Below are 12,674 nucleotides of genomic sequence, written 5' to 3' on the forward strand. Positions count from 1 at the left end.
TGTTTGATCATAATACTAATGTTTCCTTCCCTCCCACACATGTTCATAAGCTCTTCCTTTGAGAGGAGGGGTTATTACGCCTGCATGACTTTATCTGAAAGTTTGAAGATTGTAACAAAGCATAGCCAGGGCTGTCGTTTGATCTTGTTGATTTCTGGTTTACCAAATTAATTCTCATCCTTTCCCATGATCTTTAAGCTTATAAAACCAAGTAATTTGGCACCCCAAAAGAATAGATTCTTTAGTATCAGCAACGAATGTAAAACCATGTCCTCCGACAAAGGTAAGGTTTTCTTTTTGACTGTGTCTTATTAGCTCTTTCCGGTGTTCTTTTCATTTTAGAACTCAGCTAATAAACTGGGGGACGGGCAAGTTGTAGAGTTCAAAGAACTGATCTTTTTAAAAAATACCGAAGCAAATTGCTTTATCAAGATTAGGAACAAAATTTGTGTAATCCCTAGATGAAAAAGAGCAACCCCTGTTTCCTCTTGGTCATTTCACTAGCTCCTCTTGAGAATCTGTAGGGTTTCTTTAGGATTATTGTGTTTATCTGTTTGGATTTGCCTTGCTCCGGAGGAAGGAAAAGTTCAAGTCTCTAGGTACTTTTACTTTCCCTTGTGTTGAAACTGACAGGAAGAATTTTGTGTTATCAGATGGGCGCAAGTACATTTACCCAAAGGTTGGTTAAAATAAACCAAAGCCATCCACCTCTTCATTTCCATTGTTCAGAGATTAAACATGAGTCTCTTTTATACTGATGAAATAGCATGTGGCCTTTGGTGAGCAATGCATGGAAGTGAATACTTAGAGGCATGTTTTAATCTGCTTTTATCATGGCCCACATACAAACTTTATGGGGGAATGCTGAAGTCTGGCCGTTTAAATGGATAGGTTCCGCGTCCTTCCCGACTGTGGCATGAAGCCTTTTGATTGTTGCCTTATTTTCGTTGCCTACTATGTTTCTTTTCGAGGCTGCATTGAGAACATTTGGAACTGCAGTGCCTTTTCTTAATTAATTCCATTTTCTGGGCTACTCCTCAGAAAACAAGGCTCCTTATAGATCGGGCAGTTTGGTTTCCAGATAAGGAAAGAGAAAAGAGTCTCTTAATTGATCCAAAATTTCCCTGGCTAAAGAGGAATTTTTATTTTTGTTTCACTCTACTATTGCTGTTCACGTTCTCCACTTCACCTGGCTTATCAAATGAAAGAGCTAGGTTATTGTGCAAAGAAGGGAAATGGTGACTGCTTTGGTTTTGGAGGGGAATTTAGTCGATAAGATCAATATGGTGCCTGTTGATGTTAGAAGCAGTAATAGAAATAGCAAGTATTATGAGTAGCGAGGGCACAAAGCCTGGTACTTACCATTAGCGGGAGTTGCAAACATGTCCCTCTGCATTCAAGGAAAATGTTTAAGAAATTCAAATGTCAGACATCCGAGCTGTGGGATGCACATTGGAGTTATGCTTCGGTTCAAAGACGTATTTGAAAGGGTCCAAGACGTTTAACTGGATATTTAGAAACAAACTAGACTGGACTGTTTCATTTTGTCAGTTTCATGGTATTATTAACCCTCCCCAAATGAGGAGCCCGGAGGCTTGGTGATTTTCAGTGTTGCTCTTCTTACCTATTTATTTTTATTTATTTATTTATTATTTATTTTACTTGTACATATCTATTCTATTTATTTTATTTTGTTAATACGTTCTGTTTTGTTCTCTGTCTCCCCCTTCTAGACTGTAAGCCCACTGTTGGGTAGGGACCGTCTCTATAAGTTGCCAACTTGTACTTCCCAAGCGCTTAGTACAGTGCTCTGCACACAGTAAGTGCTCAATAAATACGATTGATTGATTGATTACCTTTTCATGAGGTGGGTCATGAGGATATCATGAGCCAGCAGGTGAAGATCTTGGTGGGTGAGGGGATTCTGAACGGGTATGTTGCCCCCCATGTGGCTGATGGAATAAAAATAATTAATAATAATTATGGTACTTGTTAAGCGCTAAATGTGCGTCAAACACGGTTCTGAGCACTGGGGTGGGTACAAGTTAATCAGGTTGGACATAGTCCCTGTGCCACACAGGGCTCACACCCTTATCCCCATTTTACAGTTGAGGTAACTGAGCCACAGAGAAGTGAAGCGACTTGCCCAAGGTCATACACAGCGGACGAGTGGCGAAGCCGGGATTCCCAGGCCCGTGCTCTATCCACTAAGCCGTGTAGCTTCCATAGGAAGAGTGCATCAGTCCGTCCTCCCCTCCACCTCCAAAATACAGCTCCAGCTGTCATGTTTGACCCGCCACCCTCCTCCACTGAGTCGGGCTCGGGAAAGTTGGGGAAAGGGGCCGGATTCCTGTCTCTTTGCAAAGACTGAGCCCCTTCCTTCCTCTCCCCCTATATGTTTGTACATATTTATTACTCTGTTTATTTTATTTGTACATATCTATTCTATTTATTTTATTTTGTTAGTATGTTTGGTTTTGTTCTCCGTCTCCCCCTTTTAGACTGTGAGCCCACTGTTGGGTAGGGACCGTCTCTATATGTTGCCAACTTGGACTTCCCAAGCGCTTAGTACAGTGCTCTGCACATAGTAAGCTCTCAATAAATACGATTGATGATGATGATGATGATCCCCCCATCTTACCTCCTTCCCTTCCCCACAGCACCTGTATATATGTTTGTACATATTTATTACCCTGTTTGTTTATTTTACTTGTACATATCTATTCTATTTATTTTATTTTGTTTCTATGTTTGCTTTTGTTCTCTGTCTCCCCCTTTTAGACTGTGAGTCCGCTGTTGGGTAGGGACTGTCTCTAGATGTTGCCAATTTGTACTTCCCAAGCGCTTAGTACAGTGCTCTGCACATAGTAAGCGCTCAATAAATACGATTGATGATGATGATGATGATTGTTTGACTGTAGCCATAATGAGCGGCTTAAGTTATCTTGTATGGATCGTCAGGATGAATCATGGTGACTGGACATGGGAGATGAGATTTGTGAGTAGGACAAGTGACTTTCTCCAGCGGCTAATCTTAGACTCCACAAGGGACGATATTATATTGAATTTAGTTCTCAGCCTTGCCAGGTGGGCTAGGTGGGAATGACCTGTTGCAATAGAGGCTGCGATGCTATCCAGCTTACTCTATTATAGTCTCCCAAATGCTTAGTACAGTGCTCTGCACAGTACAACCACTCAAGAAATACCACTGATTTATTAATATTCTTGTTGGGGAGAGGGGAGACCCAAAATTACCCCAAGATGAAGGTATTCAATTAATAATAATAGTAATAATGGTATTTGTTAAGCACTTACTATGTGCAAGGCACTGTACTAAGAGCTGGAGTGGATACAAGCAAATTGAGTTGGACACAGGCCCTGTCCCACGTGGGGCTCACAGTCTCAATCCCTATTTTGCAGATGAGCAGTGCAGAGAAGTGAAGTTATTATTTATTATTATGGTATTTGTTAAGTGCTTATTATGTGCAAGGCACTGTCCTAAGAGCTGAGGTGCTAAAAGCAAATGGGGTTGGACAGAGTCCTGTCCCATGTGGGGCTCACAATCTCAATCCCCATTTTACAGATGAGCTCACTGAGGCCCAGAGAAGTGAAGTGACTTGCCCAAGGTTGTGACCTTGTCTGTGTGCAGCAGACAAGTGGCGGAGCCTGGATTAGAACCCACGACCTTCCAACTCCCGGGCTGGGGGAAAAAAGTGGAAACTAATTAGAAGAAGATAACTTTCAAGCCCATTGTTGGGTAGGGACCTTCTCTATATGTTGCCAGTTTGTACAAGAAGCAGCGAAAAGAACACAGGCTGATAGTCAGAGGACCGGGGTTCTAATCCCAGCTCTGCAATGCTTGTTGTGTGACCTTGGGCAAGTCACTTAATTTCTCAGTGCCCAGTTACCTCATCTGTAAAAAAAAGGATGAAGACTGTGAGCCCATGTGGGACAGAGACTATGTCCAACAGTGTTTTGTTCTGTTTTGTTGTCTGTCTCCTGCCTTCTAGACTGTGAGCCTGTTGTTGGGTAGGGATTGTCTCTATCTGTTGCCAAATTGTACTTCCCAAGCGCTTAGTACGGTGCTCTGCAAACAGTAAGTGCTCAATAAATACTATTGAATGAATGAATAAATGAAGCATGGACGCTATTTAAAACACCAGTTTGAGGCTTAGGTCAAATGGATGTCTCAGAATCTAGAATTCCAGGGATGCAAACTCTTCATTTTTTCCTCCTCCTCCTCTTAACCGTCCCGTGACAACCGATCGCGCCACCACCCCTCCTGGCCCAGAAGTCCACAATGTCGGTGTCACCCTCGACTCTTCGCCGTCGATCAATCGTCGTGATTAACCTACTGCCCAATCCTGTCAGATCTTTTGACACAATAGCTCCCCAATCTGCCCCTTCCTCTACACCCCAGCTGCTCTTACCCTGTTACAAATTTCGGTCACATTGCGGCTAGACTCCCCCTTTTAGACTGTGAGCCCACTGTTGGGTAGGGACTGTCTCTATATGTTGCAAATTTGTACTTCCCAAGCGCTTAATACAGTGCTCTGCACATAGTAAGCACTCAATAAATACGATTGATGATGATGATGATGATGATAGACTCTTGTCTCAGCCTCCTTATTGGTCTCTCTGCCTCCATCCTCTTTCCCCTCTAATCGAATGCCCTGTCCACTGCTGCATGGGATCTTCTTCTTGATGTGTTACATGACCCATCCCTCTCTCCTTCTCAAAATCCCCTTCCGTGATCCCCCCGACATCAAACAAACCTTCATGATCGGCTCCAGGATTCTCCAACTCCCCTCATCTCACCTTTCTACCCTGGCCTTTCCCCAATTTGATGTCTTCGTTCCACTCAAGTCAAACTCATAGCTGTTCCTCATTTTTGACCCTCCCACTTCTGTCTCCTCGGTCATACTGTTCCACTAGATTGGAACTCCTCCATCAATCAATCAGCAGTGGTTTTTGAGCACTTTGTGCAGAGCACTGTCCTACGTGCTTGGGAGACTGCCATCGAGTTAGGAGATGTGATCCCTAATCATTCATAATGATTGTGGTACTTTGTGCCAGGCACTGTACTAACGCTGGAGTGAATACAAGCAAATTGGGTTGGCTGCAGTCCCTGTCCCGCAAGGGGCTCACAGTCTAAATCCCCATTTTACAGATGCGGTAAATGAGGCACAGGGAAGTGAAGTGACTTACCCGAAACTACACAGTCAAGTGGCAGAGCTGGGGTTAGAACTCATGACCTCTCTCCACTACATCATGTTGCTTCTCCATCCCTGCCTTCAGGGAGCTTGCAGTCTAGTGGGAGGAGGCAGAAAATAAAATAAATTTAAATCAGTTAGTGGCATTTCTTGTGTCTTATGCTGTGCAGAGCACTGAATTAAGTTCTTGGGAGGTGATAGTAGAGTGAGTAGACACAGTGCCACTCTCAAGAAGTTTACGGGGGAGAACACTACAGCTTAACAACCAAATTTAAAGATATATACCTAAGTACCGTGGGAGAAAGGTTTGAGATCCCAGTGCCTAGGTGATGGATCTATTAGGGAGGGAAATAGGGAGAGGAAAGATTAGTTAGGGAAACATCATGGCTTGATGGTTAAAGATTGGGCCTGGGAGACAGAGGACCTGGGTTCTAATCCCAGCTCAATCACTTGTCAGTCAATCAATCAAATTTATTGAGCGCTTACTGTGTGCAGAGCACTGTACTAAGTGCTTGGGAAGTACAAGTTGGCAACATATAGAGACAGTCCCTACCCAACAGTGGGCTCACAGTCTAGAAGAGGGAGACAGAGAACAAAACCAAACATATTAACAAAATAAAATAAGCAGAATAGATATGTACAAGTAAAATAAATAAATAAATAGAGTAATAAATATGTACAAACGTATATACATATTGTCTGCTGTGTGACTTTGGGCAAGTCACTTAACTTCTTTGTGCCTCAGTTTCCTCAACTGCAAAATGGAGACCCAATACCTGGTCTCCCTCGTAGTTGACTGTGAGCCCCATTTGGGGCAGGGACTTTATCTGTTCTGATTAACATGTATCTACCCCGTTGCTTAGAACAGTGCTTTATACGTAGAAAGTGCTTAACAAATAGCATAAAAATGGAGATTTTGGTAGGGTTTGGAAGATGGAGAAGAATGGCGTTCTTCCTGATATGAAGGGGGAGGGAATTCCATACAGAAGGGAGTAGATGGGTAAAGGGGTGGCATATGTTGCCAACTTGTACTTCCCAAGCGCTTAGTACAGTGCTCAGCACAGTTAGCGCTCAATAAATATGATTGAATGAATGAATGAATACAGGAGAGTGCTAAATGTTTATGGTTAAATGTCAGCATGAATTTGTGTACTCAATTTCATATATGTATATATACATATGTATAATAATAATAATAATAATGGTATTTATTAAGCACTTACTATGTGCAAAGCACTGTTCTAAGCGCTGGGGAGGTTACAAGGTGATCAGGTTGTCCCACAGGGGGCTCAAAGTCTTAATCCCCATTTTACAGATGGGGTAACTGAGGCCCGGAGAATTGAAGTGACTTGCCCAAAGTCACACAGCTGACAATTGGTAGAGCCGGGATTAGAACCCATGACCTCTGACTCCAAAGCCCGGGCTCTTTCCACTGAGCCACACTGCTTCTTATTATACACATAATAATAATAATGATGTCATTTGTTAAGCGCTTACTATGTGCGAAGCACTGTTCTAAGCACTGGGGGGATACAAGGTGCTGTGAATGCCAAGTGTGTATGGTGAATACATACACACACACACACACGAGAAGCAGCATTGCTTAGTGGTTAGCGCACAGGCCCGGGAGTCAGAAGGATGTGGGTTCTAATCCCAGCTCTACCATTTGTCTGCTCTGTGGCCTTGGGCAAGTCACTTAACTTCTCCGTGCCTCAGTTACCTCATCTGTAAAATGGGGATTAAGACTGTGAGCCCAATATAATAATAATAATAATACTGATAATGATGGTATTTAAGCGCTTACTATGTGCCAAGCACTGTTCTAAGTGCTGGGGGAGATACAGGGTAATCAGGTTGTCCCACATGGGGTCACAGTCTTAATCCCCATTTTACAGATGAAGTCACTGAGGCACGGAGAAGTGAAGTTGACTTGCCCAAAGTCACACAGCTGACAAGTGGCAGAACCGGGATTAGAACCCATGATCACTGACTCCCAAGCCCGGGCTCTTTCCACTAAGCCACGCTGTGTCCAACGTGAAGAGCTTGTATCTACCCCAAATATCATAAAAAATGTGGGGGGAAAGGAGGAATCAAAAAAATCGTGACAGCCATGGGGGAAAAGTTCCCCTCAGAATTGCAATGGAAATAGCCAAAAGGCTCAGTTAATTCTTTAGTTGAGTCTTTTTGAAGATATCAGAGATGCCACATAATGAAAATATGCAATTGTAGCAGTGTTCATTAGTGTTCAGCCGGGCATATTAGTTGAGCAGTGTTTCAAATGAAAGAAATAATAATAATGATGGTATTTGTTTAGCGCTTACTATGTGCAAAGCACTGTTCTAAGCGCTGGAGTGATGAACGTTGAGTAGAACTGCCATTTAGCTTTGGGTTGCGGTGAGGATCAGACGAGTTATTAGAGGGAAAGTTAGGGAAGTAGAGAAAGTTAGGGATGTTACCTGGTGCCACCATTAACTGGGCAGACGCTCATTCATTCATTCATTCAATCGTATTTATTGAGCGCTTACTGTGTGCAGAGCACTGTTGAGGAGGGTAACCATTATAGCTTTCCTCTGAGCAACCCGGTGCACTAGTCATTCATTCAGTCAGTCATTTATTGAGTGCTTACTGTGTGCAGAGCACTGTACTAAGCACTTGGGAAGTACACGTCGGCAACATATAGAGATGGTCCCTACCTGACAGCGGGCTCATGGTCTAGAAGGGGGAGACAGACAACAAAACAAAACATATTAACAAAATAAAATAAATAGAATAGCAAATATTCATTCAGTCGTATTTACTGAGCGCTTACTGTGTGCAGAGCACTGTACTAAGCACTTGGGAAGTACAAGTTGGCAACATATAGAGACGGCCCCTACCCATCAGCAGGGAAATATGTACAAGTAAAATAAATAGAGCAATAAATACGTACAAACAGTAATAAATAGACAACAAAACATGTAGACAGGTGTCAAAACCATCAGAATGCGTAGAATTGTAGCTAACGTAACTGGGGTGGATGATATGTTATGAGCAGATTGGACGCGGTCTCTTCCCCACCTGGGGCTCATAGTCTAAGGGGAAGGGAAAACAGGCCTCTCGTCCCCATTTTTACCTGTGAGGAAACTGAGGCACAAAGGAGTTGAGTAACTTGCTGCAGGCAAGTGATGGAGCTGAGATTAGAAGTCTCATCCATTCATTCATTCCAGCGTATTTATTGAGCGCTTCCTGTGCACAGAGCACTGTACTAAGCACTTGGGAAGGACAAGTTGATGAGTATGGACATAAATCCCCTTTCAGGATGGCACCTGGAGAGGTTCTAGTACTCTTTCGGTCTTGGCTACGGGAGGGAGAGTCAAGCAGAGGCCTGTCCATTCCATTCCTTCCTTTCTCTCCCCCTCGTCCCCCTCTCCATCCCCCCACCTTACCTCCTTCCCTTCCCCACAGCACCTGTATATATGTATATATGTTTGCACATATTTATTACTCTATTTATTTATTTATTTATTTTACTTGTACATATCTATTCTATTTATTTTATTTTGTTAGTATGTTTGTTTTTGTTCTCTGTCTCCCCCCTTTAGAATGTGAGCCCACTGTTGGGTAGGGACTGTCTCTATATGTTGCCAATTTGTACTTCCCAAGCGCTTAGTACAGTGCTCTGCACATAGTAAGCGCTCAATAAATACGATTGATGATGATGATGATGAAGGGCCGAGACTCAAGTTTACCGCGTGGAAGAAGGCAGTGCTAAACCACTTCCTTATTTTGGCCAAGAAAATTCTCTGGATCCACTACCAGAACGATTGCAGATAGAGAGGGGGGCGTTCTGGGAGAGACGTGTCCTTGGCGTCGCTATTGGGTTGGAAATGACTCGACGGCGGAAGACAAGACCAATGGACATAAGTGCTGTGGGGCTGAGGGTGGGGAGAATTTCCAGTAATAATGATAATAATGATGGCATTTATTAAGCGCTTACTATGTGCAAAGCACTGTTCTAAGCGCTGGGGAGTTTACAAGGTGATTCGGTTGTCCCACGGGGGGCTCACAGTCTTAATCGACATTTTACAGATGAGGGAACTGAGGCCCAGAGAAGTGAAGTGACTTGCCCAAAGTCACACAGCTGACAAGTGGCGGAGCCGGGATTTGAACCCATGGCCTCTGACTCCAAAGCCCGGACTCTTTCCACTGAGCCACGCTGCTTCTCTGATTAAAGGGTACAGATCCGGGGGCCTGGGTGTTGCCCAGGGGAGAGGGATTGAGGGGAAAGGCCTGACTCCACTAAAACCTCTCTCTCTCCAATGTCACCACAGACTTCCTCCTCACCAGATCCAATTGGCCCTACTCCGCCGGAATGATTATTAATAAGTTATTAATTATTATTAATTATATAATAATAAGATTATTATTATATTTATTATAATTATTAATATTGTTAAGTGCTCATTTGTACGTCAAGCACTGATCTTCAAATAGAGAAACAGTGTGGCTCAATGGAAAGAGCCCGGGCTTGGGAGTCAGGGGTCATGAGTTCTAATCCCGGCTCCGCCACTTGTCAGCTGTGTGACTTTGGGCAAGTCACTTAACTTCTCTGGGCCCCAGTTACCTCATCTGTCAAATGGGGACTTTGTGAGCCCCATGTGGGGCAACCTGATGACCTTGTATCCCCTGCAGCACTTAGAACATTGCCTGGCACATAGTAAGTACTTAATAAATGCCATCATTTTTATTACTTTTGAGAGAAGCAGCAGAGCTCAGTGGAAAGAGCCCGGGATTTGGAATCAGTGGTCATGGGTTCAAATCCCGGCTCCGCCACTTGTCAGCTGTGCCACTTTGGGCAAGTCACTTAACTTCTCTGGGCCTCAGTTCCCTCATCTGTAAAATGGGGATTAAGACTGTGAGCCCCCCGTGGGACAACCTCATCGCCTTATGACCTCCCCAACGCTTAGAACAGTGCTTTGCACACAGTAAGTGCTTAATAAATGCTATCGTTATTATTATCTAAGCACTGGGATTGATCTAAGTCAATGAGTCCCTTCTCACAGGGAACACTGTGGCCAAGTGGCTGGAGTCTGGGCCCTGGAGTCAAAAGGACCTGAGTTCTAATCCTGAGTCTGCCAATTATCCGCTGTATGTGTGTCACTTCACTTCTTTGAGCCTGGGTTCCCTCATCTGTCAAATGGGGATTAATCAATCAATCAATCAATTGTATTTATTGAGCGCTTGCTGTGTGCAGAGCACTGTACTAAGCGCTTGGGAAGTACAAGTTGGCAACAACTTGGATTGGATTAAGTTGGATTAAGACTGGGAGCCCCACGCGGGATCGGACTGTGTCCAATCCGATTAGCTTGTATCTACCCCAGCGCTTTGTACAATGCCCGGCACAGAGCGAGTGACTCACAGACGCCACAGAAAACATCATTAAGCACGTAAGTGCCAGGCAGAAAAGCTAAACCCCTGCCGAAGCATAAATTATTTGCATTACTCTGGTTCCTTTTTTTCTTCGGTAACTGGAAAAACCAACTCTCCCTCACGGTTTTTATAAGCAAATAGTTTTTGCCTGATTTGCAGAATGCTTATAAATAGATCACAGCGAATGACCCAACAGGAAAAGCCGTGTAAGCCTCGGACCAAGAGATGAGTTTCGTCCCACTTGACTGTAGCTGATAGGTTGTGCGTAGGAGGGTTGAGGTTGGCCGTTGACCAAGAACATACCCGCACAACTACTTGCAATTAGTCGAGTTAAAAATAAATGACAGTGGGCTCCTGGTTAAGCTTTGAGCGGGCCTTCTCTTTGAGAGCTTCAGGAAATACTGTTGTGTGGGTTGGAGAAAGAGAAATAATAATAATAATAATAATAATGATAGCATTTGTTAAGCGCTTACTATGTGCATAGCCCTGTTCTAAGCACTGGGGGGGTACAAGGTGATCAGGTTGCCCCACGTGGGGCTCACAATCTTAATCCCCATTTGACAGATGAGGTAACTGAGGCTCAGTGAAGTGACTTGCCCAAAGTCACACAGCAGACGTGGCAGAGCCGGGATTCGAACCCGTGACCTCGGACTCCCAAGCCCAGGCTCTTTCCACTGAGCCACGCTGCTAGCCTAGTAGATAGAGCCCTGGCCTGAGAGTCAGAGGATCTGGGTTCTAACCCCGTCTTGTCTGCTGTGTGACCGTGGGCAAGTCACTTCACTTCTCTGTGCTTCATTTACCTCATCTGTACAATGGGGATTAAGACTCTGAGCCCCGTGTGGAACAGGGACTGTGCCCAACCTGATTAGCTTGTATCTACCCCAGCACTTAATAACTGTGGTATTCATTAAGCCCCCACTGTGTGCCAGGCACTGTACTAAACGCTGGGGGGAATACAAACAAATTGGGTTGGACACAGTCCCTGTCCCATGTTGGGCTCACAGTCTTAATCCCCATTTTATGGTTGAGATAACTGAGGCCCAGAGAAGTGAAGTACTCGCCCAAGGTCAGACAGCAGGCAAGTGGCAGAGTCGGGATTAGAACCCATGACCTTCTGATTCCCAGGCCCATGCTCTATCCGCTAGTCCCTGCCTGGCACATAGTAAGCACTTAACAAATCCTACAGTTACCTGCTTCTTTGAAATCTACAAACCACATATAGTTTGAAGTTCCTTAGAGAAGCAGCGTGGCTCGGTGGAATGAGCACGGGCTTGAGAGTGAGAGGTTATGGGTTCAAATCCCGGCCTCGCCACTTGTCAGCTGTGTGACTTTGGGCAAGTCACTTCACTTCTCTGGGCCTCATTTACCTCATCTGTAAAATGGGGATGAAGACTGTGAGCCCCACATGGGACAACCTGATCACCTTGATCACCCAGCACTTAGAACAGTGCTTTGTCCATAGTAAGCCCTTAACAAATGCCATTATTATTGTAGACTGTAAGCTTTTTGTGGGCAGGGAATGTTTCTGTTGTATTTTCCCAAGCGCCCTGGAGTGCTCAGTAAATAGGATTGACTGACTACACAATTTATTTGAAATTCTGAATGTTACTTGAACCTGACCCATCGTCTTTCCCTTTACAGCCATATAATGGTTGGATCTGAACAGTCATGGCGGCTATCAGTAGACAAAACTAAATCAGTGCTTTTTTTCTGTCACTTTTACTGTAGAAGCCTCGTTTGCTGGACTAGATTGTTCCATCCTGGCCACCATGACCGTTTTTGTCTCGACGACTGCCAAGGCTGAGCAGTCAGTTGGAGAAAATGGAATCTTTTCCTATTTAAAATTATGGAACCATAACTCCAGGGTTACTATAATAATAATAATAATAATAATGTTGGGATTTGTTAAGCACTTACTATGTGCAAAGCACTGTTCTAAGCGCTGGGGGGATACAAAGTGATCAGGCTGTCCCATGTGGGGCTCACAGTCTTAATCCCCGTTTTACAGATGAGGTAACTGAGGCTCAGAGAAGTTAAGTGACTTGCCCAAGG

The 12,674-nt window shown here is 44.1% G+C and overlaps 1 protein-coding gene across 3 annotated transcripts in view; it reads left to right on the top strand.

Moving 5' to 3' along the window:
- Positions 1-12,674, top strand: part of FGD4 (FYVE, RhoGEF and PH domain containing 4) — a 387,351-nt gene that overhangs the window by 195,232 nt on the left and 179,445 nt on the right. The window contains exon 1 of one of the 3 annotated variants that reach the window (XM_038741133.1): positions 163-283. The exons of the other annotated variants lie outside the window; for them this stretch is intronic. Coding sequence (XP_038597061.1) covers positions 187-283 — 97 coding nt within the window. The 5' untranslated portion in view covers positions 163-186. Of the gene's footprint in view, positions 1-162; positions 284-12,674 lie in introns of those variants that run through there. 3 annotated transcript variants of the gene reach the window in all.

Source organism: Tachyglossus aculeatus, chromosome 2 (genome assembly GCF_015852505.1).
Source record: "Tachyglossus aculeatus isolate mTacAcu1 chromosome 2, mTacAcu1.pri, whole genome shotgun sequence".
Taxonomy (NCBI): Eukaryota; Metazoa; Chordata; class Mammalia; order Monotremata; family Tachyglossidae; genus Tachyglossus; species Tachyglossus aculeatus.